General features: G+C 48.2%; 1 protein-coding gene across 3 annotated transcripts in view; it reads right to left on the minus strand.

Moving 5' to 3' along the window:
* Positions 1 to 23563, minus strand: part of LOC126547913 (GTPase-activating Rap/Ran-GAP domain-like protein 3) — a 587729-nt gene that overhangs the window by 274866 nt on the left and 289300 nt on the right. The window contains exon 1 of one of the 3 annotated variants that reach the window (XM_050195965.3): positions 19695 to 21755. The exons of the other annotated variants lie outside the window; for them this stretch is intronic. Within the exon in view, the coding sequence (XP_050051922.1) occupies positions 19695 to 19930 (236 nt within the window). The 5' untranslated portion in view covers positions 19931 to 21755. Of the gene's footprint in view, positions 1 to 19694; positions 21756 to 23563 lie in introns of those variants that run through there. 3 annotated transcript variants of the gene reach the window in all.

A 23563-nucleotide genomic window follows, 5' to 3' on the forward strand; every position in this document is an offset into this window, starting at 1 on the left:
ACGAGAAAAAAAAAGCATACAAACAAACAAAGAATATGGACAAAGTAGATAAGTATTGCTACTATGGGGTGGAGCCTTATCTGAACAGTGTGTGCGTACGACGTCTGTCACAGTACTTGCTGTATCGCGGAATGAAATCGCCATTTTGCGACTTGGTTGAGAATAAAGAGACAAAATGTTAAAGTAAAATTATGGGGTTTTACGTGTAAAAACCACGACTTGATTATGAGGCACCGCGTAGTGAGGGGCTCCGGAATAATTCTGCCCACTCGGGGTTCTTTAACGCTTACCGAAATCTCAGTACATGGGTGCTTTCGCATTGTAGCCCCGTCGAAATGCGGCCGCCGCGGCCGGGGTTGGATCCCGCGACCTCGTGCTTAGCAGCCCAACACCATAGCCACTACGCAAGCACGGCGGTTGACAAAAGCTTGTTCGGTATACTTACAAAACAATGCGCTTACAGAAAAATAGAAAAAAAGAAAAAGCTATGCTGGCGCAATGCGACACACCGCGCTGCCAGTTTATTTCCGCCAAGAGCAGCAGCAGCCGGGCCGGATGAATTCGAAGGAATAGAAACACAAGCTCCAAATAGACTCAGTGCGGAGAAATAGGAAGCCACGTTCTCAAGCTAGGATCAAGTGGGAGCACTAGCGCAACATCGCCCATAGCAGTTATCACAACGCAAGAAGCCATAAAAAGAGAAGGAAAATGCACGCAACAGGACGCAGCAGCTCTTAAGGCGAAGCGCAGTCAGATGCACACTCCCTTTTCGTTAGTCTTCCACTTCTGGCCACCTCCGTCGCGTGACACCGAAGATGCGGCGGCCCATAGGCCCACTGGCAGCAACAGTCGGTGCGCGTTGCATACATATTGTATCGCTTTCGAGGCAGCACGGCTCGTACACGCGGCGACGAGAGCGATTGCAGATGGAACTCGTCGCGACTAACGTTTCGCAAGTGAAGGCAGGCCCCCTCCTTCCCTCGGGAGAGAGTATCCGATCTGACGCGGGGGGTAGACAAAAGCGGAGCAGCGTTTCCGGCCGCAAGGGAGACTGGAGAAATTGGAAACGTGACGCACTTTGTTTTGAAGTGGCGCGAGGTGATGAGGTTTCGCAAGGGAGCATTCGAAGAACGGAGGTGTGTACGCCAGGGAGCAAAATTCGAGTCGTCGAGGCCCCGCTGAGAACAGAGCTGCGGGCGAGTATAGAGTCTGCTTTTCCTTCGCTCTTCATTCCCTTCTCTCTCTCGCTCACACGAGCGCGCGCGGGGTTGAATGTAATTCTCGCAACGGATGCGCGTGTGTCGCCTTCCCCGGCTGCATTCGGCGGAGGACTACCGCGCACCAGAAGCGACGTTGTCCCACGTGCCCGGACCCCCCCTTCTCTTACCGAAAACATCTTGTTAGCAATGCGCCCGCGACACGCGCGGCAGCATCGAATGCTCCGTCCCACGACGCCTTTTGGCGCACGTGAAGCCCCGGATCATTCTCGCTCGCTTGTACAACAAACAACTCGTCTTTCCCGCTTCTGCCGACATAGCACATGTTAGGAGGAGATTTTCCTTGTGATCATCTCGATCTTAGATGACACGCACACACATCGCACGCTATGCAAGCACCTTGGGAGCGCGTTTTCAGTCATTAGGCCCAAAACATCGAGAACCAAGGATGATGTGGCGGAAGAAACGAAACGGGCACAGTACTGTTGCGAGTTCCTTGCTGGCCTGTCATCGTGATAGATAGCTTCCGGATCGCTTCAGGAAAAACATGACTGACTGAAAGTTTTTAACTCTATACCAATATAATGAAAGTTGTTGTTGCAGAATGCAAGTAAGTGGTTAAAAGCGCCAGCGTACGAGTTTTCTAACTCGTCTTCTCTGCTGAAAAAAAAACGAACAAGAAAAAAAAAAAAGAGCTGAGCACTCGTCTAAGGGTTTAGACACAAGAGGGGTCATTTTACATCGCAAGAGACGCTACGGAAAGTAGACACAACTTGGCTATGTGAGAAAGCACATGTCCGACAAAAGAACTTATTGGGCAACAACGATGCTAGCGTGGCCAATCGCCTGCAATATTTTGCTGATTTCCTTATTTTTCCACTTCAATTTTCAATTCTGTACTTACTTCAGCTGCTTAGATATTGAGGTGCGAAATTCGCGAAAGGAAAAAAAAAAAGAAAAAAAAAAACATGGACACCACCACAATATGCCATACACCGTAATATAATAACGTACAATGAACATAAGGTGCCATCTCCGGGATCTTGGATTGTGAACTTGTAGCTTTTGTGTCACGACTTGCGAACCACTCGCGGGAGCTCGTTCTTGAGGGCTTTTGAATTGCAATGGCTTTTTTCTTCCCACTGTGCTCCTCTTTTTATGGCACGTCGGAGCAGCTCAGTAGCGGTGCCTCTGCGAGGCGCCAACATCTCCGTACACATATATTTAAAAAAATGATGCAGACAGCGCCCCATTAGTAAGGGAAGCGAGGAATATAGGATGCCGCCTAGAACCTGTGCCATGTTCAGTGACGGCTAAATGCTACTTCAACATATAGACGCGCCTTAGCCAAGCTTATGGCATACTGAGAGGACATTTGAATCGCAACGAATTGGTCTCTTCACTACAGTACTGCGCGCGGCTTGTAGGATGTTGGTTAACAAACACAAGTTGGGCCATTTATTTTAAAACGAATTGCGTATTAAGCGCTAAGGCGCAATGGCTGCTGCGGGCGCAAACCCGCAGAAATGCACATGCGGGTTTCTTGTTCTTCATTTAAGTTCCTTTCCTTTTATTTGGAGCGCACCGCTTAATACATGAAGTCAATATTTTCTTTGCACGTTTTTAATGCTTCTGTACCATGAGAAAGGCGGAAAGTCGGCGCTGTCTTAATTTGCAATTACATGGTGAAACATCGCCCTAGCTAGCCTTCGTATTCAGTTTAAAAACGTTATCGCATAATGGCTTCTGCCTCGCGCTGTCAACGAAACATAAGCCAAATAGCGGAGTACGCAGTTTTATGTGCATGGATAAGAGAAAGAAAGGTGGACGGGTGTTCAAACACCCCCCCCCCCTCCCGCCGTTCCTGCCCTCCCCGCGTTTATGATTTCTACACTAGCGCAGTGTCCACTGCACTCGACATAGTACAGCTTCTCCAATGGGTCCCGCACTAGCATATGCTATCTCGTGGAATAGTCATGGAATGTGTTCATCACACCACGTGTATCGCAAGGCAAACATGAATCTGGACGCCATCTAAGAAAAAATAATTATGGGGTTTTACGATGCCAAAACCACTTTCTGACTACGAGGCACGCCGTAGTGGGGGACTCCGGAAATTTCGACCACCTGGGGTTCTTTAACGTGCACGTAAGTCTAAGTACAAGGGTGTTTTCGCATTTCGCGCCCATCGAAATGCGGCCGCCGTGGCCGGGATTTGATCCCACGACCTCGTGCTTAGCAGCACAACCCCATAGACGTCCCAAATATGCGTCGGTTCGGTGAAAACTAATACTCTTGCGTGAGCAATAAAATTATGTACTCTTATGCACGTTAGAAAACTTGGTATCCTGTTATTTAGCGTTAATCAAGAAACTCCTTCACTGTTGAATGTACGCAATAATCCGAAGTTATGCAATCTTAGACACTGAACGGTGATTGGTGCGTTTTCTTTGCTTGTCCTGCAGTGAACTGCAGTCGTGTTTCCAGTTGGAACCCCAAAACACCGTCACATAAGCTACGCACGTCAGGGATTTTTCAACAAACGTGCACGCCCATAGAATGAGTGCGTACACTGCATCTCAGCGCTGCCTGCTGCTGCGCCTCTACTGTTGCCTCAGGGTAGCTGGCGGTGATAGCTGCAAGGACGGCAATAACTCCGCCTCCACGTCTTTTTTTTACTTTGAGGCAAGGCACTAGGCGTCCAACAAACTGGGGTCACGAATGAGAGCAAACAAGTAACCACGACAGGCAGAGTGTAGCACTGAATATTTCTTGGCTTTTCTTTATCACCCACTCTTCCAGAGAAACGAAAAGCAAAGTGCAAACGTGTTAGCCTGCTCGAGGTCTAGCTCCAACTGCAGTGTAATGCAGAGCCTTAGAGCGCAATATACAAAAGCCGTACAGCGGAGAAATATAGCGTCGATGGTTATTGCAGAAAGCTGGGCTAGTGTGAACCCTGTGATTATAAAAATATTTGGAGCACTTATTGGAAAAGAGGAAGGAAGGCCTACCCTCTTATTTTGAACTAAGCGTTGGAAATCTTTTAATAATGTAGCGCCACTAGATAAAGCGCACTCTTCATTGAGAGAGAGAGAAACGAGCTCTAACGATATGCGGGAGACGTTAGCCGGGCTGTTCGCCTGACGTGCTACTCTCGAGGAGCTGGGTGATGATTACGATATGACACTCTTCATTGAAGCTTTATGTTGCGCGCATACAAAAGGAGATTCGGGCCGCTTGCCTACACCCTTTTCGCACCCTTTGTCCAGCTACTAATGTTTGGCAGAAACAACAAAGCCAGTCTTAAAGTAACGCTGTTCTGAGCCAGATGACTCTCTCGATTCAGTGCACCGCAGTGTCGCGAGAACACTGCGACCGAGCTAGCTTTCGAGTGTATACTTTGCGGTGTATAATACACTGTATAAATTTCAACAAAAGGGTGTCTACTTGACAGAACAGTTGTCGTGGCGGGCATGATAGTGAGTAGAATTAAATGCTATATGTTTCGGTGACCGTGCCAGAAAAGAAGTGGCAATTTCGCCCGAAGCGTGAAGCACTGAAGGCGACAAGGTATATGGCGCGACCCAGCATGTGCGGCAACTGCTGCGCCCCGGCAGCTATTAGGCGTGTCGCAATGCGATGAGAGGTGCTGCTGCAAGCGTCGCACTTCACTGGTTCACGAGATTAGACGGAAGGAAAATGTGCGGATCCCACGCAGTGTGGGAATCGATGTGCGCGAAGCTTTGTATGTTGTTTGCTCTGACTGACGATAATTAGCGGGGACGTCGGTGGCGAATGTGTAATTTCTTCAGTGATTGTAGTCCAATACGAGAGGGGTGAGTTGACGTTAAACGTTACCTTGCGTGCGCCACCACTGTTTGTCTGCGTAGTCCACAGAACACACAAAGAAACGTGCCAATTTGCTTGAGGCGTTGTTGTGCGTCATTGTTCACAATCTCTGAGAGGGTTGAGCATGATCATCGGCTCACATGGCACATTGCATCGTGGCAGAAGTGTACAGAAGAACAATTCCTCAACAACGGCTAGTCAGCAAGTGCTCTTGCGCGTTCGACTGCTGGAAAGGAGCGTTCGAACGTTTCACATACGGACGTGGCAGCGCAGCGTGTTTCACCACCACGGCTACCCGCAGAGACACCAGCTTCAAGCGCTCTCTTCAGGCTATCGGAGATTGTAATGTTTACATTATCACAGCCTAGCACGCGAGCTGCACAGCCCAGCAACTGTATATTTGTCGCATAGGAAAGCAAGCACAGCACGTGCAATACACACAAACTGTGAAACGCTGCCGCAGCGGCTCCGGCCGGGACACGTAGTGTTCCTGTAAATGCGCGCGCAAGGAGTGGCTCCACTGCAGAGCTGGATCACAAACCGGACCTATGCGCAACTCTGCTCCCTGCGGGAGCATATACAGGAACACTAGGGACACACGGAGGCGAGCGCCCTCTGGGGGCGTTGCAAGAAACTGAGCGGCGCGTGCGAGCTAGACCACAACTACAGTGTCTAGAATGGCCACTGTAGTTCTAACCACTGTACCACAACAGCAGCAGCAGCGCCCGGAAAGTCGGGAGAAGAGGCAAAGAAAGCTTCGCTTCGGAATGTAATGCCGGTGTCACAGGTAGACTTCTGATCACGATCGGGGCTGATCCAGATCGGATTTCTTGATCGCGATCAACAATGCTCGCTGCTGCACAGTCAAACGATCCGGATCGAGTTATTATCGTCTGCTGAACGTCGGCAACTTTCAGAACTGCATAACGCATTGGCTTCATATTTGCACAACACGGTTATATTTCGTCAATATTGTTTTACAATATTGACGAAATACAGGTTTTACAGATTACTATTGCTAGTAAACAGGTTTTTAGATGTTTCTTGTTGAGCTGCCTTCACGTTTTGCCTTTAGCGTTCTCAGAATACTGCGCTAGAGGGCGCGATCGTGATCAAGGGGCCTGATCGCGACTCTCGGATCACGATCGGCCGGATCCGGATACCGCAAGACCGTGATCGCAAATGACCGTGTAACAACACCCAATTCAGATCAAGCTCGATCCGGATCGGCCTCTATCGCGAGTAGAAGTGTACGTGTGACACCGGTATAATTTATCATCCCGGTGTGCTGAGTGTTTCCTCAGAAAGCAAGAAATAAAACAGAGTGCTTGCAGACCATCCGCTATGCGAACTCAAACAAAGCCCACCCGAGTGTTAGCCTTATATATCGCTCATCACCAGCATTCGTCCCTCCAGGGTCGAACTTCTAATTGCGATGCGGGAACTGCTGCGCAGGTGAAATGATTCGACCAGGCGTGAACACTTTCAAAATTGTATGAATGGCCGCGCGTGTGCGCACGGAATAGTGCAAACTTTCATATCTTCTACGCAAGCGACCACCGGAGCTTTTCGAAGGAGAAGGCATTAAATAAATTAAGAAATGCATCACCAGTGCGTCAGGATGGGTGCCCGGGTAAACGTGCCTGTCCGTTTGGTGGAACAAGGTGCTGCTTACTCCTGGCGTGACTTTTCTATTCAGTCAGCCGATTAGTCACTCGCGTGGCGACAGTTGTCACAGAGTAGAGCATCGATACTGTCTAATGGACTTTCCTCTTTTCTGCTACACACCCGCCACGCACTGAAGCAATCAATATCATTGCAATCGACATGATAAATCGAGCTCTCTTGCTGTCGCTCTTTCGAGGTTCACTCGCTTCTGTGTCTTGCTTCACTCTCCCTATAATATTGAACACTGTAATGAGGGCGAGCTCGCCGGCACGCCCCGTCACAGGCAGTTAGGGCGGTTAAAGCGGCGGTGCTTTACGCCATCCCGAATCTTTTCCACGAAGCAGAGCAGTAATTCTTCTGCAGCAAGGGAACGTTGGGAACGGGACCACTATGGCATAAAGAAAAGGGAAAGAAAGCGTAGGTTTGGGGGAAGGAGGGGGAGGAGGTGGCGCGTAAGTAAAGCAGTCATAGGAAATAGGGGGAGAAAAGAAGGAAAGTAGGTATGCTAACTAGGAAAGCAGTAGGTTGACTACCCTACCTTAGGGGACAGGAAGAGGAAAAAGCAGAAAGAGAGGGGAAAGCGGTGAATGTGCGCACGTGCGCGCATTCCGCGTGTTAGGGGCAGTAGGGCTAGGCGTCAAGATATAGCTCTGGAGTTTTAGCCACCTACAAATGTGATCATTCTTCATACTCATCGAGGTAGGCCCGACCCCTTACCTCAGCATTACAATAATAGAGGAGTCATCCAGGGTGGATTGTTGAGCCCAACGTTTTTCAATATGTGTGATTGACAGAGGCCTCTCCTGAACGCCTCCTATTAACTACGTGAAACTTCCAGGAGCAAAAAAAAAAAAAATTTCAAGTCATTAGAAGTACCACTCCCTCAGCAAGCACCGTAAAAACGACTCTTGTGGTGATCCGCGCTTCAAGTTAAGTTATGGGTCTTTACGCGCTAAAACCACGATCTCATTATGAGGCCTGCCGTAGTGGGGGACTCCGGAAATTTGGACCCCCTGGGGTTCTTTAACGTGCACCTAGATCTAAGTACACGGGTATTTTCGCATTTCGCCACCACCGAAACGCAGCCGCCGGGATTCGATCCCGCGACCTCGTGCTTAGCAGCCCGACACCATAGCCAGTAAGCAACCGCGGCGATTAGTCCGCGCTTCCAACTTCTCAAAGTTGGAAGCAACGCGATCACGATCGCGAAGTGTTATGAGAGCAATAAACCACATCACATTGTCTATACCGCACTCTATAAGCAAAACACGCTGTACAGCGGACGATCACACCATACGATAGCTCTCATGGCGACTCGCCGCCTATAAGTGCGCCAGTAACCGCGTCCACTTGTCGCAGTTATATGACAAGGTCGGCGCCGCTGCGTCGCACGTTACCCCCGCCTTCCTCGCAGCACCCATTCGATAGCATGTGCGGTGCGCAGGAGCGGACTGTGCGCGCGGCGCCTGATCATGGGCCGGTTTCACGTTTCCGCTTGGTTCAGCGAATAAGAAAAGACAATACGGCTGCTGAAGGCGTAATCGCAACGCCTCGAGATGATGTCAGCAGCAGCGCACTCTGCTGTTTGAATCGATGTCACGCCGCAATCATGTCGGCCTGCTCAAAGAAAGGCGCTCCGCTCTTGACTGTAATCGGAGCGAGAGGGCGGCCATGAAGAGGCGAATTAGGACACAATGCACCTGAAATTCGAAGCGTAAGGTTGAAATTACCGCCACTTTTACATGTTACATTTAAGTTGTTGCTTATCATGAGCACCAAAGAACAGCTCGTACCCTGGACCAGTCCAGATCTCTCGCGAGAGCCGCATTATTAACAGCGGTAAAAAAATATCTCAGTGCCCTTCCACTCTGTGAAGAAGGATGACCAGCGAAGCCGTGAATGTGGGCCCCTTAATGGCGAACTGCACCTCCGCCGCGGGTCGGCCCGGCATTGCACAATCTTCGGGATCGGCCCACATATGGGGAGTGCTTAACGCCTGCTTCCCCTCCGCCGTGGGTCGGCCCGGCATTGCACTATCTTTGGGATCGGCCCACGTATGGGGAGTGCTTAACACCTGCTTCACCTCCACCGCGGGTAGGCCCGGCATTGCACTATCTTCGGGATTGGTCCACGTATGGGGAGTTTTTTCCTTACAACGACACGAAAATTTCCTTGGACGATAGAGGTATACAGATTCGCTGTAAAACTGCGCAGCACGAAGTTTTTGTTGTATGTGGCAAGAACTATATGCGGGGCTGACCGGCTGCAGCGCGAAGGACAGCATAAGGGAGCGCATGTACAACTTAAATAAAACTGTTAACGAATGCGTGTGTGAGCCAACGATATTAATTAGTTTTAGAGTTCTCGGCAGAAACATAAATGCTACTGCAAGAAAAATACCGGAGGCGTTTTATGTTAAGTATGAAGACTAATGTATCAGGGATACGTCACTTTCTTTGTATGCTACATTTTTTTTCTGAGTCGTAAATTGTGATGTCACTTGGCGTCCCATTATGAGTTATCTATCCGCGCTATGAAATTGTCTCGGTAGTCACGCCCGTTGTCGTTCGTGAGTCTGTTGTTAGTGCGTAAAATTTCAATTCCGATCTACTGTGGTACCAAAGCACCAACTCAGCCGACTACGAGTTTTGAGAGATCGACTGGTTCGTTGGGCATCGCTAACAATGTTTGTCTTCACCCGTCCATCCTTGTCACCTTGACAACGTTCGCCCTTTGCCAGGCACGCGTCCTCACTTACTGCATTCGAAGCCGGAACGGACAGCTACCTACAAAGACAGCGCTTGTCTTCGTCGTTCCTTTGGTCCCTCTGTCTATGTACGCGCGGTAAGTGATGTTCGCAATGGAATACCAACTAGTTCGTACCCAAACCCTGCTTCTGGATACAAGCAACCGCCTAGCGAGGTGTGTGATGGTATCAAGTGCTCCCTGATGTACCATATCCCGCTATGGTTATACGTCTACACTTGGAGGCGGTAATCAAGACGAATGGCCCAGTCCAATATGAATATTTATTGAAGCCGTCTAGAGTTCCAAGGCCCATTCATTAGTATCCAACTATTTCCCAAAGTTGCTATGCGACGCTCATTGATCGAAGCCTCATCAAAGCATGATGTGCCAGGCTGCCATTCTGTCGACATTGCCGTGCGTTCGTGCGGTACTGAGAGACTAAGACGTTTTTTCGTGATCACCCGATCCCGTAGTACTCCTCGTGAAGGTTTATTCCATGCCCCCTCCACTTCTTTCTGCAAATGCACGTAGCTGCAGGACTACTCTGCACACGCAGAGGGGTTCGCACAACGTAGCATGAAAAATTCATCTCGAATGGGGTATAAATTTGTCACTGTATACAAACAGAATTGCGTAGCAGCTTGACAAGCAGCACGGGTGGTGCATATCAGCAGAGATGAGACACGACGACTTCTTTTGCTGAGGTGCGTATTATACAGTTCAGCGATTTCCCTGTTTATTGTTCGCATATCCAGGCTACTTTCCTTGTATTTTTTGTGTGTGCTTACCCAAAGATTTTCTTACACTCGAATATTTACGGATTAAAATCATGCCTGTTTTTATTTTCAGCGATTTCTTTTTCTTGCGCAAGGGTCTAGAGGAATTTGTCGATATTCTTTCACACCGAAAAGGGGGGGGGGGGGGGGTAAGCTTTCTTTTTTTTTTCTTCTTTTTTCCAGCCGGCAATTCCAGTGGTATTTGCCATTAGGGTTATCTGTGACCCTGGCATTTGCGTTTTCGTCAGTGTATATGTAACGTAGGGGTGAAGAAAGCAAGATTAATTGGTTTGAGGTAGTGACGTTGATAAGCATATGGAACCGTCTGACGTAGCGGCCATGGTATTCAGCGAATATTTTAACATATGGCGACACTGTTACCAAATAGCGAAGTGATAAGTCAAGTGCGCATTATGTTTCGGCATTCACTAAGTAAAAAAAAAAGAAAACAACAAACTAAATAAAAAGAAGTCGAGTATTTGTATTGCTTCGCTGAGCCATGATGGACAAGAAATAATAGCAGTCGTACGAAATATTTTTTTGACGCAAGCCACTTATAGATTCTACATCTCACACGTCTAAATGAGTGCCAATTACGCGCTGAATATGCACTGCACCTAAGGCATAGCATGTTAAGTTACAAAACTATCTAGAATAAAACGAAAAATAAGAAGGATAAATTCAGAACTTTGACCATGTCAGTACAAGAGGCAGATGAGTCATTCATATACACCCCAATACCCCACCCCCTCTTGTTTTTTTCTTTTGTAAGATTGTGTTGGAGTACTGATGTTTCCCGGTTAAAAACGAAAAATTAGGAACTCTAACCATGGGACGTATTCTGGAACGTTCGCCGCGGCGAAAGTTTCGCACTGGCCACGCCTCCGCCGTTGCGGCGCGCTCTGAATGGCTGCTTTGACAAAACCGGAAATTCAGGTGGCGCAAGTGAATTTCCGGTTTTGTCAAAGCAGCCATTCAGAGCGCGCCGCAACGGCGGAGGCGTGGCCAGTGCGAAACTTTCGCCGCGGCGAACGTTTCAGAATACGTCCCCATATCCGTACCAGAGGCAGACAGGTCATTCTACATGGACGTCTGCTCCTAACAAGCTGTCGCTAACGAGTTACGACGAACCAGACAATAGTACTTGAAAAATATGCGCTGAAACAAGAGATTACCAAAGAATTTTTCGTGCTTTCTTGTTTGAGCACATTTTAGTTGTTATTTGCGGGAAAACGCTATAAAAAGGCAGTCAATCTGCACAGCTTTGCGATGGTTGCAATCGTAAATTTATTCTGATTTTTTTTCCAGCAGTCGCGCAGAATAAAAAAAAAAGTTCCGACTTCGGCATTTGCCTTTAAAAAATTACATATATTCTCATCTAAGTTGGCATATATAAACCAAGTGTTTCAGCGAACACTTATTTATTTATTTATTCATTTCAAAATTTATTTCGACAATATTTCTTTCAAAATATTTCAAAATACTTCAACAGCTTTTAAAAATTCCCTGTGGCAGATAACAGAATTCTAGTCTATGAGCTGGTCAACTCGAAGAGACGGAAATTACTTGCACAAAAAATTGACGTGCATATTATGCTAAATAACAAAAAAATCACTCATTAAGGTTTTAAACTAATTACGTTATGGCACATATTGTAATTCACACATTCTAGCGGGTGAGACTGCAAGGCATATCTATTTGAAAAGGAATTGTGTGGATTACACCATTCACGAGGCATGCGCCGTCAAACTTGAGGTGAAGATGCACTGTCGTTTCAGTAACTTTCTTAGCAAAACGTCGTTTTATGCGTTGAAGCACAAAAGTAACTGGAACGCAAGTGTATCTCTCCGCAAAGTTCGGGAATAAATGTCTCGAAACTGGTGCCGCCCTGAGAACTCGTTCCAAGTGGATCCTCCGTGCGAGCTCCCCGGCTAGAATTTGTACGCAAATTACAATACGTGCCATATTTTAATTACTTAGAAACTTAATTAGTGATTTTTGTTCATTAGTCGATTATGCATTTCAATTGTTTGGGCGAGTAATGTGCGCCTCTTCGAGAAGACCAGCTCACGGGCTAGAATTGCGCTACCTGCCACAGGCAATTTCTTTTTAAAATCTTTTGAAAGTGTTCGCTGAAACACCCGGTGTTGTAAACGCGAGGTCGCGCCCTCTACCCGCCACAGGCGCGCATCCCCAAAAGTGCCAAGAGACAAGATTACCCAGGCAGCAGGTGCGAGCTTTTCGTCGCAACTTCTTTATCCGCCGCGGGGTCGTTTGCGAGATTTTGCAAGACCGTGAGCGCTCAAAACTAGATTCAACGCACGGATCAACTTTTGGATCGCAGGTGCGAAGCAGAAATTGAGCCAAGTGAAAAGGTTCGATATAAAACGCCTTACCAAAGTTAGCCAGGTGAGCCAAACTGGAGAACCCTCGAAACTCATTACGTCAGAAGCTCGCGCGACGATGCTTCATCGCGGAATCTAACAAAATGGGCTTCCACCACGCGTGTTGTTTATAAGCCACTTAAATCTCAGAGCGAATTTGCCCGAATTCGCAGGCGTTCCACGTTGCAGAACGGTGCAAATCGTTCAACTGCGAAGGACAGGGCGGAGCGGCCCAATGAAAACTCGCTCCATGCGAACGCTCGGTGCTTGCCCCTCTGCAGCAACTGCGTGATTCGCTTGTGTTTTCCTTTCCACGTGACCTCTTTTCGCGCCACCAGTGTTCGGTTGCATGCAGTTTTATTCTAACTTGCTAGACGAAAAATCAAGCACTCCATGTGGCGCTAGTACGGAGGTCGAGCTAGCGTCGGAGTGGTGGGCAATTTATTATTTTTTGCTTTTAATCGTCCTTCTGGCTTCCAACGTTCTTGTGGCTTCTTATATTAATCTTAGTGAAGCTAATTTCATAGCGTAAACTCACAATGCGGCAATTACTAATGGCAGTTATCCCCTAATTGCTACTATAGGATAGTTTTCTGAGCAATATCGAGCAAGAGAAGAAGAGTCTGTCAGACAGCGAAAATTATTTACCCATTCATAACCGGCGGATCGAGAAGCGTTTGGTAGCCACGGCGAAAAATAGTAGTGGGGTATACCATGGGGGTGGGGGTCTTTACATAGAGAGCCGAAAAAAGGAGAAAGAAAAGTAGCCAGGTCAACCAGGACAACAAAACCGGTCTGATATCCTACACGGGAGGTGGGGGAGCTAGCAATATAAGCAGGAAATTCGGGCACAATTCTCTAAGTGTAGTCAACGGCGACACTGTGACTCTTCCTCCTTTTCCGGCCGCTTGCGATGGTAATGCTGGCTTGATTGATGGATAGAGTTTTACGCCCCAAAGCTACACCCAGGCAGCTACGAGAAACGCATGTATAAGCATAGAACTCCTTATTAAGCCGGCCGCTCGGGGTCCTTTACTGTGCACAGAAGCTTCAATATGTACACGGCCATTAGTCGTATTTCCGCCCGTATTTACATAGAAATGACGCCGCCATGACAAGAAATTGAATCCGCTGTACTTGTGCTCAGCGATTCTCCGTCGGTGTCCCAAAGGAGAGTGGTATGTAAAGGCATTATGCACTTGAAACAGACAAATTTTCCACAAGGAAAAACCCTGTACATCCGCATCTGAATGTCTCTCACGGTGCTGTCATTGTATGTACATCCTAGGGAAGAAAGTGGTTAAGACATACTTGTACTCGAAAAATATTCCAATCACACCGTGAGAACAATAAACATTTTCGTTTCAACATCCCTATTTAGTTTGCAAATTAAAAAAAAAAATGAAAGTTGGACCAACCACTGCCACCAGTGCCGGCGGTGACCAACATATATTACAGCGCCGCAACTTTCCAAATGCAATCGGCCAAACACGAGGTATCTCATAGCACTGCAAAGCACGCCTGCTGCTTGTTCGCGCTCATCGATGTGTCTTCTTCGTTTGCTTGCCTTCCACATCCGCTGGAGCACGCCGATATACTGTTCCAGCCAGAGATTAGGAAACAGCCACGGCCGCGAGTTAAGAAATTCAGGAACAAAGAAACGGCCGATAACGTTATCGGGAGCAGCCACAGCTCCCGCGGCGACCTTGTGGGCTTTTTTGAAAACAACGGTTGCCTCGGTGGCGATCTCGCATGACTCTGTTGAATCATCCGGACAATCTGCTGCGCGAGCAAGCTCGCATAACGCAATCGAAATTACGACCCCGGAACGCTACAATTGTTCGTACAGGGAATCTTTTCTTTATTTGTGTGCTGTAGCTTGCTCGCATACACTAACAAAGAAAGACAAACCAAAATATTTATTTACTGATGGCTTACTATTACAGAGAATCTGCATGACGACAGACAATTAGCGGGAGCGAGCAAGAAACAGTTTCAATATTAACACTACGTATACTATAGAGCCGTCAGGCGCTATGCTGTGGTAATTACTCACGCGACTGGTGTCGATGCTCGTGCTCAAAGCCAGACGTATCTAGCTTCCTTTAAAGTATCAGTGTAGGGCCCTCATAACCTGCATATTCTGAGCGATCGCATCTGTTCGGCGGCACAAATCGAGAGGCGCGTATATACTACTCGCTCGCACGGTCACCTGATGGTGCGGCCATATAAGCGCCAAAACTTCGCCGGAATACGGCCGCTACTGCGTCCGGCACATGGCGGGGCCAGAAAGCGGTTGGAAAGGCAGGTTTTACATACTGAGAGACGTTGATCGCAAATCTGGACACGACTGATAGTGCTCTAGTGTTACCGATACTTGCACCGCATAACTGCGCGTAGCCCCAGCAACCATGTTCCCGGGCAGAGTTCTCATTACTTTGGACATTCTTATTGTTGTTTCGACAAACACACGTTATTTCCGGCCTCGCCCGCCAACATTTCGTGCAAAATTCATGAACAAGAAAGGGAACGCCGATACAGCAGTCCGAAATAGCAGGCAAAAACAGGACGCCCGCCGGTAGCAGTTACGCGGTGAAGTGAGGAATAGTTTCAGAAAATCGCCTTTGCTGTAGAATATGCAATAGACGTAACGTACTTGTGATAGGGGTATGACGTGCGTTGTCAACATTTTAAATACAACCTTCCAAACTAAGCCCAGAACAGAGCACGTTGAAGAGACGCGCGACAAGTAGTTTTCCGTGGCAGGCGCGCTACCTACATGCGTGCAATATGGTCTGTGGCGCGAAATAGCCTTTGTCAGCAGCATCTCGAGTTTGCTGTTCTGAAAGCTACACGAAAAGAAGTGAGCAGTGAGTAGTAATGAGCTTTGGCCAGTAAATTGCGAGCTGAGAGGAATGAATGCGCCTTTAACAGCGAACAATCGAGGGTCACTCCGCAAGTACCACTCTTAGACCAGAACACTACAGTCCGCTTTGGTTACTACCATCCTTTTGTGTAATCAAAACAATCAGCTGCCGTTTTCGAGGATATATGCACGCAGTGTGGCGCACTAAGTCCGAATGCAAATGGTCCAATCCGTAACAGCTTTGAATGTAGAACAATATGAACAGAGATTTCTTTGTAAAGCACTGGCTGATGCCAAAAAACACGCTCTTTGAAAAAAGGATTCATTGGTAATGCCAAGTATTTAGTGTCATTAGATCCCTCGCTCAGAAGTTATCTCCTATCTCAAATTTGTGATGATACTCGTACGTTTTGAAATCTGGTGTGACTCTTTAGAGCTTGTACGACAGGACCCTAGGACACGAGGCTTAGAACACTTTCGATGGGCGTTCGCAATACAGGCTCTATAGAAGTGGGGAAGTACTAGCTCTAGAAGTGGGGAGAGGGACACAGAAGGTGGGCGTTTTCTTCCCAGCACACTTAACAGATACGCACATTACAAACTCCATTTTTCCCCAAGCAGGTGTAATTTCACATTAACGTAGTGCGACAAAGTAATGTCTTACGTTGGTTCTTTAGCACTCGCGCATTTCCAAAACGAAATCACAACGACACAGAAGGATGTAGGGCGAAGAATGGAAGCCTTTCAGTGAATCATCAGTCTTTGTGGCCTTACAAGGAACACAATAATTAGATGCCTTAGCTATTATGCATGGCGCGTAAAAAGGCTGCTGCACAACTTATACCCCAATCAAAAAGTATTTTAGGTCTAACGTGTGCCTTGGCGCCAAAAAAAATTTGGCTTGCATACTCATCAACATCATTATCACCACCATACATACTCACTGAAGAGCAGAGGTCTCTCCCAGCGATCTCAGACTATTCCTGTTCTGCGTGAGCCTTATCCTTGTAAACTTTATTATTGTAAGCGTTTTTCCTCCTTGGCACCTATTCTCTTACTGCACTGCACCACACGTTATCTCCTGTGCGCATTAAATCACCTGTCGAACTTCACTTGTTCCTCTTAATATCGCTAGAATATCATCTATCGGCGTTCGATCGCGTATCCGTGCTTCCGTCTTCCTGTCTCTTGATGTTACGCCTATCATTTTCGTTGCGTTGCGCGTTGTGCCGTCCTTAGCTGCTTCTAGAGTTTCGTAGCCATCTACAATAAATTATATATATATATATATATATATATATATATATATATATATATATATATAAAGAGAGAGAGAGAGAGAGAGAGAGAGATGCCACAAGGCAAACAGAACAAGTGGGTAATTTGGACCAGTAGACCGGTTGCCATCAGGTTTTTTTTTTTTTTAATTCTGATGAAGGCTGGTCTACCGGTGGAAGCTGTTGAAATTAAACACTGGTTCTGTTTACCTTGTAGCATCGCTCAAGTTCTTTACGTTTGAAAGGTAGCCTGAAAAATTTCCCTTTACTCTATATATATATATATATATATATATATATATAGATATATATATATATATATTGCACACGTGGTAAGTATAGTCTCGGTAGTTCGGGTGTAGATAATATGTTACAGCCAGGACTGTCTCCATGTCCAATTTTGTATAGGTTCATACTGCCATGCGTTTTGAACAAGTCTCAGTTGAAGTAGTAGTGCCTTTGTCCTTGTCATATCCGAAGGAGAAACCGCAACCCTAAACCTGCATTCAATCGGTGCCCGGCGGTGATGTCGATGATCGGGATTCGATCAATATTTGGCCGCGGCTGGTCTGACGGAACGTGAAACGGCGGTAGCATCATGCAGCTCGTAAAAACAGGATTCCTGTGGAAATGCTGTATTGGTGAGTACCAGTATTGTTTCTTCGCAGGCTTGTTGCGCTGATAGAGTTTACAGAAAAATTCCGGTTCTGCTGTAGTAATTTTACATTTCTTTCTTATAAGCTCAATGCACATGTTTATAGCCATTGGAGAATAAGCACCTCGTGTTCGCAGCGATGTTTACGCACTCATGCTGCAGTGCGTGCATATATTTGCTGAGTTGTTTTCGGTATAAACATTTCAGAGATGACTTGGTATCAGCGTGAGAAACACTCGCGGTTAATTAGCTGCTGTCAACTGTGCAGCTGAGCCCCTTTCTGGACAAATTTTGTGGTAACACGGTGAAAAGGAGTAGCCGCATCCCTTACAGATCCCACATCTAGGGCACGTTCAATAGTTAAATATGAAAAAAAAATAAGTAAAAGAAAGGTCATTGACAAGTACAGCTATTCGCGAAAAGCAAATTTTCGTCAAGAGCGCAGAATTTAAAAGTTTAACAGCCGTTGCGCACGTTTTGATTGACGCTCCCACAGGTGACGAGCGGCTCTTGTACCATCTATATAATACGCCGCAGTTCGGAGAGAAAGGAACCAAGGAAAAAGCGCGAACGACTTTCGGCTTTAACTGAGAGAATGAACGACATCGTGAAAGCGAGAAATTACAAGTTCTCCATTTGACCTTTTATACGAAGTGCCCAGTTTCTTAATCTGAAGTACGGCGACTAGACCAAGGCAAGAAAAGATAGCGGTTCTCCATGTGTAAATCATGCTTACACGCCATGCTGAATTACGGAACCGTTAGGGTTCATGATGGCCGATCGTAAACATACTTTCTCATTACACGTGGCCTCTGTATGCGCAGCTCATAGTACAGAATTGCGCCGGCCACGCAAGGAGAGCCTATGCTCTGGATTATGTATCAGTGGTCTATTATGTACCACGTACGCACGAATATAGGAACATTGCAGTGGAGCTTGGCTGCTGAAACACTACACGGCGCACTTCGCTGACACAAGCAGTGACGCAGACCGCCGTGTGAGACCAATGTTTGAGCTGAGCCAAGTCACGGTGAAAATTTAAGAGGCACCGGTGCCGTAACCTAACCATCGAGCTCGCACTTAGCTTATCTCCGGCATTTGAAACCCCTCAGCCACAACGAGAACGCGTATGCGGCGGCTCCACGAGCAGGCTTAAATATTTAATTTTGTGTTTAAATTTTGGACCGTGTTATGACGAGAGTAATTTTGGAACAACTCGTCGGTGGCTATATATGCGCTGTTGCAAGGAGATAAAAATTTCGTAAAACTTCCGGAACATTTCAATCGACATCGTGCAGTTTCTGCGCAAATTGTTCTTTATCAGCCGAAAAATGCCTGCATATTTAGACGGTTTTCACACGTATCGATATTGAAACTTCGCATGTATAGTTTCCAACGGGCTTTCAGCCGCAAAAATTACTACCGTTCATGTTACAAATTAGGCGCGTAAGACTCGCGAAAAGGAAGAAAGATAAATTTTTAAATAACCTTACCATAAAGATTGCGTTTGCTTTCTGCTCACGGCCTCTATTGTCACTTGTTGCTCATGACCCTAATTTTTATACATATGTATACTTTTAATAATGTGCAGTGCTGCTGGGAACATGCAGAGCCGCGTTAAGTACGTATTACTCTTTGTTCGAGAAAAAAATGATCGACATTGGAGTGAAACTATGCCAAAGGACTGCATCTGTGAGCAGGTCGCATGTGACACTTTAGAATGCGACATAATCTGTCATTAAGCTTTCCGGTAATCAGGTGATATTTTATCATTCAATGGATGCCGAGAACGAATCATGTCTGCCAACCACACAAGTGCTGAGCTAACAACCACAGAAACGCTTCCTTTGCCGGGCGCACTCAGGTGCCCCACAAGCGCCAGCATGTCGGTGCACATACTTTTGTGCAAACACGGGGCACCAACCAACCACTCTCGGAATTTGGGGAAAAGTGGTGGTACCAGCAACGAAGTTTGTACACGTTCGTAAAGCCCAACCTTGGCGCTCTCGCTAATTCGCACGGCGGTTGTCTTTCGAAATTATGGTGCGTGCTGATAACATTAATTGTAGCCCGTGACAGGCCATAATGAGAAAACACTTGTGGTACACTCATCGGAGGAGGTGAAAGATTGGCTCCTAGGCGCAAAGTGTGCGCGGACAATCACGAGTGGAATAGAAAGATGGCGCTGGACAACAGGCGAGCGAAGAGGAGCCGCTGCTGGTCGCGGTTCGTCTTCGCGGCCGGTCACACTTACCCGTGTCCGTAGCAGCTGTGCACGGTGAGGCGGTCCGCGGTGCCGGATGCCGAGCACCGCCTGCCCAGCGTCACGGCCCGGGCCACGGCCGGCGGACTGCGCGCGATCAGCGGCGGCAGCCTGTCCACGCACAGGGAGCGGGACCGGTCGCGCTTGGGCGGCAGCGTCACCTTCACGCTCGGCACGGCGGCCGAAGACAGGCCCAAGCGCAACGGAAGCTTCTTGCGACGGTCCATGACGCGCAGAAGACGGGCGTCCCCCTGTCGATGCTCTCGCGAGGCCGCTAGGCAGAGTCTCGAGGCTTCAGAGGATCGCTTTGGCTGCCGAGGTGCGGATATTTCTTCGCGTGCGTGGAATCTGAGGCGACGAGACGGCGGTTCTTGAAGATGTGCCTTACGGCTGCCCTATTCTGCAGCTTTCCACCGTTTGCGTATCAGGTGGACAGCTCGAGGCTCCGTCTGTGATCATGACGCGCGGATACACCGAGCGCTCGGCCGAATCTCTCGATGCTGCCGACTGTAAGCCGCTTGGGGAATGCCTCGCGCGGAATAAACAGAATGCTCTGCCTGCACTGACCTCCCTTGTACCTCCCAATCTTATTTACCGCTGCTTTATTGCTTCAGTGATCGAGTGTTGGATATGCCACGCAAAACGTTCGTGTCCTTTTAGCGTCGGTTTTTAAGTGCTTCGTATTCGAGACAGCTGTTCGCAGAACACTCGCACTTTCAAAAAATAAAGAAAATCGCAGAGAAATCTTAGTTTAAACTTGTTTCTCTATATTTACTTTACCTTGTACTGCACTTTCTGAGAAATGTCGTTAAATTTTTTTCATCTTTTTCAGCATCAGCTCGAGCGAAAATGAGCAAAACGATCACCGCTTTAAAATAAACGAGCCTCTCTATTTTTCCCCTTAGCAAATAAAGAATTCAGGATGTCTTTGAAGTCTGATTCTGTTTCCGATATTGACCTTGACGAAGACGGAATGAAACGATCCGAAACAGTGTTGGCCGCTATAAAGGCAGTGGTCTTACTTCAATTTGTAATGACAACGCTAATTATATACTGGCAACAAGATCAATAAACGTGGGCTCCAGATTGAAGAAAGTAACAGCTCAAAGCGGTGAAATAGACCTGTCTAAACAGCCGAAGCCTTTCTTCAACAGCGCCCTGATGGCTGATACAGTGCCCGCACGTAACCGCCGTCTAAATCTTCGGGACCGTTAGCGTCTTTCACGGAACACGGCTCGTTCTCTCGTGTCAGTGACCATTAAGCTGCAGGAAGCGGAGGTCAACAAAGCAGGCTCGTGGAGTCGTGTCGACGTAATGTGAGTCGCCTCTAAGCTCTTCAAGAACGCTTATAAGGGTAGATTTTCTTGTTACCGCTGCTAAAGACACATACGACGAAACGAAGTGGCTCTTAAACAGACTGCCTTTCGTGGTCTATGGCATATATATTCACAGGCTCAGCTGCCAAACTCATGAACAGCCGAGTGTAGCCGAAAGATTGCGACTACTTATTACACGCAATAAGCACTAAGTGGTTCGAATGATGCGAAAAGTAGTTGCTATTCAATCACATACAACTTGAATATTGGCCAACCGTACATCGCTAAAAAAGTTTGCACACGTGATCAATGAGAGAAACGCTACAGAGGGCAAGATGAGCGCAGGAGCAAACTGTCACTTGCCTGGCGTAAATGCTACAAAGTTTTGTTTTGGCAAACAGGCAGCAACAACAGCAGCAGCGATTCGTTCCACGGCACAATCACGATGGACTCACGAGCCCTTGGCTGTCTCCTTCAAAGCACGCATCTCGTGCAGCTGGCGGGTCACAAATAGTGCAGTTTTCGACCCCCTCGAGCCAAGTGGCGCACATTGACGACCGTACCGAATTGTCCTGCGAGGAAAACGTAGCCTTGGACACGACCGCGTCGGGCCACCGTAACAGACCGGGTGCGTCTCTGCCCAACGGATGCTTTCCTCGTGCAGCCGTCAAGATCGTCCTCCAGCGACAACCCCTCGAACGCGAACGCGCGCGCCCTCGGATTGTAGCAGACGACGCGAGACTGCGGCGCTTGCCGGCGAAAACGCGCGTTGGGGCTCCCCAGCGGCCGGGGCGGGAACTGACGTCAGCGTGACGTCACACCCCGGGCACGCGGAGCCTTTTCCGGAGAGCGGTAACCGCCCACCGACGACGGCACTGGTTGCGCGCACTCTTCTTCGCAACCTTGCTCCTACTTCGGCCTTTCCCGCAGCGGTTAACCAGCGACGGCGTGTTTTGTATAGTTAGCTGGGCCGACGCGCCGCTTGCTTGCTGCTCGTCGGAGGTTAATCAGCGCCCTGCGCTTGCTGCCCCTTCTTTCCTTTCACCATGCCACCAAGTCTCGTCCCTAGGCCGGGCTGATAATGATCGGGCAGAGTTCGACGGCGCGTGATGCCGTTTCGCTGTCAAGTGCAGTCACTGGCACCACTTAACGGCAGTCGCGCTTGTGTTCGGAGCAGGAGGCTTGGAGCAACAGCCGGTAAATGAATCCGGCGCACCTGATGCCCAGGTTCAGATATAGAACAGCTCATAAGCGGTCGCTTGCGAAACGCGGGAGCGGCCTCTCCTGCCAGACCCGGCGGCGTTGCGGCGACGAGCTACACGTGAACGAGCGCGCAATTAAGAAAGCATAAAAAGTCACGAGGTCGCGAGCCCGGATATTATTTAACGCTATGGAGCCAGCTTGGCAGTGGTTGGAATTTCAAAGCGGTCTGTCGCAGTACCGCGAAACTTTAATTAAGCAGCGTTTGTGTTATGGCGCAAACCGCGCACTGAAACCGCGTAGCGTCCACTTCAAGGTCTCTGCTCAACTACTGAACTTTTTGTGCGTTGCCCGGCAGAGTTACTTATGTGCGTTGCGCGGCAACCGGCCGCGCGAGAGGCCGCTCGAGGCACTGTGCGGAAGAAGAAAGAACTTCGTTGCCACTAAAACGGGGTAACGCCGTGTGGTCGGGCCCCTATTCCAAGGCACCGCTGGCCCTCGCCATCCTTTCTGCCGTCCGGACGAGCCTGAGCTGATCCCCGAGGGCGGAGCTGGATAGCAATGCCTCCCACCTCGCTCTCGTGTTATTAGCTTCTTGTTCTTCTGTGTGAGCTGTGCACACCCATGTGATGTGGTAGAGCGTTGGTGTGCTCCCACACCACGGGCATATGTCCTTGTATGCTGTTGGGTAGTATATGTGCAATTTATGTAGGTTTATGTATGTATCCATTTGGAGCCTGCGTAACGTCGCTGAGTCCACGGCTGAAAGGTTCCTATGCGGGGCTGGGTAGAGCCTTCTGAATTCCCTGTAGTGTTGCAAGATCGCTTTATAATTTGGATCGATGGGTGTCGGGTCCTCCACCATGTTGCCATGGGCAGCTCGGCAATTAGTGAAAACTCGAGCCGCCTCATCTGCATGGAGGTTCCCAGTAACACCCTCGTGTCCCGGGGCCCATGTCATCGTTTGGGTATACCTGATGTCAAGGTCTCTGTTGATTTCGGTAAGTATCCGGCGTGCCTTCGCGCCGATTTGTCCCCTCTGATAGTTCCTACATGCGGCCTGAGAATCTGTGACTATTGTTAGTGCAGCATTGCGCTCTATGCCTTCTCTTATAGCTAAGGCGATGGCTATCTCTTCGGCTTCTAAACTGGTTGCTCGGGAAACCGAAGCACAGGCCGTGACTTTCCCTTTACGGTTTACGACAACTGCCACCATGTTCTTTGCGTTGGCCCGATGTGGTGAAGCATCCGTGAATCATGCAGTGTCCAAGTATTTTGTAGTTTTGTCTATGTATTCTGCTCTAGCTTTTCTCCTTCCTGCGTGTAATGTCGGATCCATGTTTT

The sequence above is a fragment of the Dermacentor andersoni genome, chromosome 1 (genome assembly GCF_023375885.2).
Source record: "Dermacentor andersoni chromosome 1, qqDerAnde1_hic_scaffold, whole genome shotgun sequence".
Lineage (NCBI taxonomy): Eukaryota > Metazoa > Arthropoda > Arachnida > Ixodida > Ixodidae > Dermacentor > Dermacentor andersoni.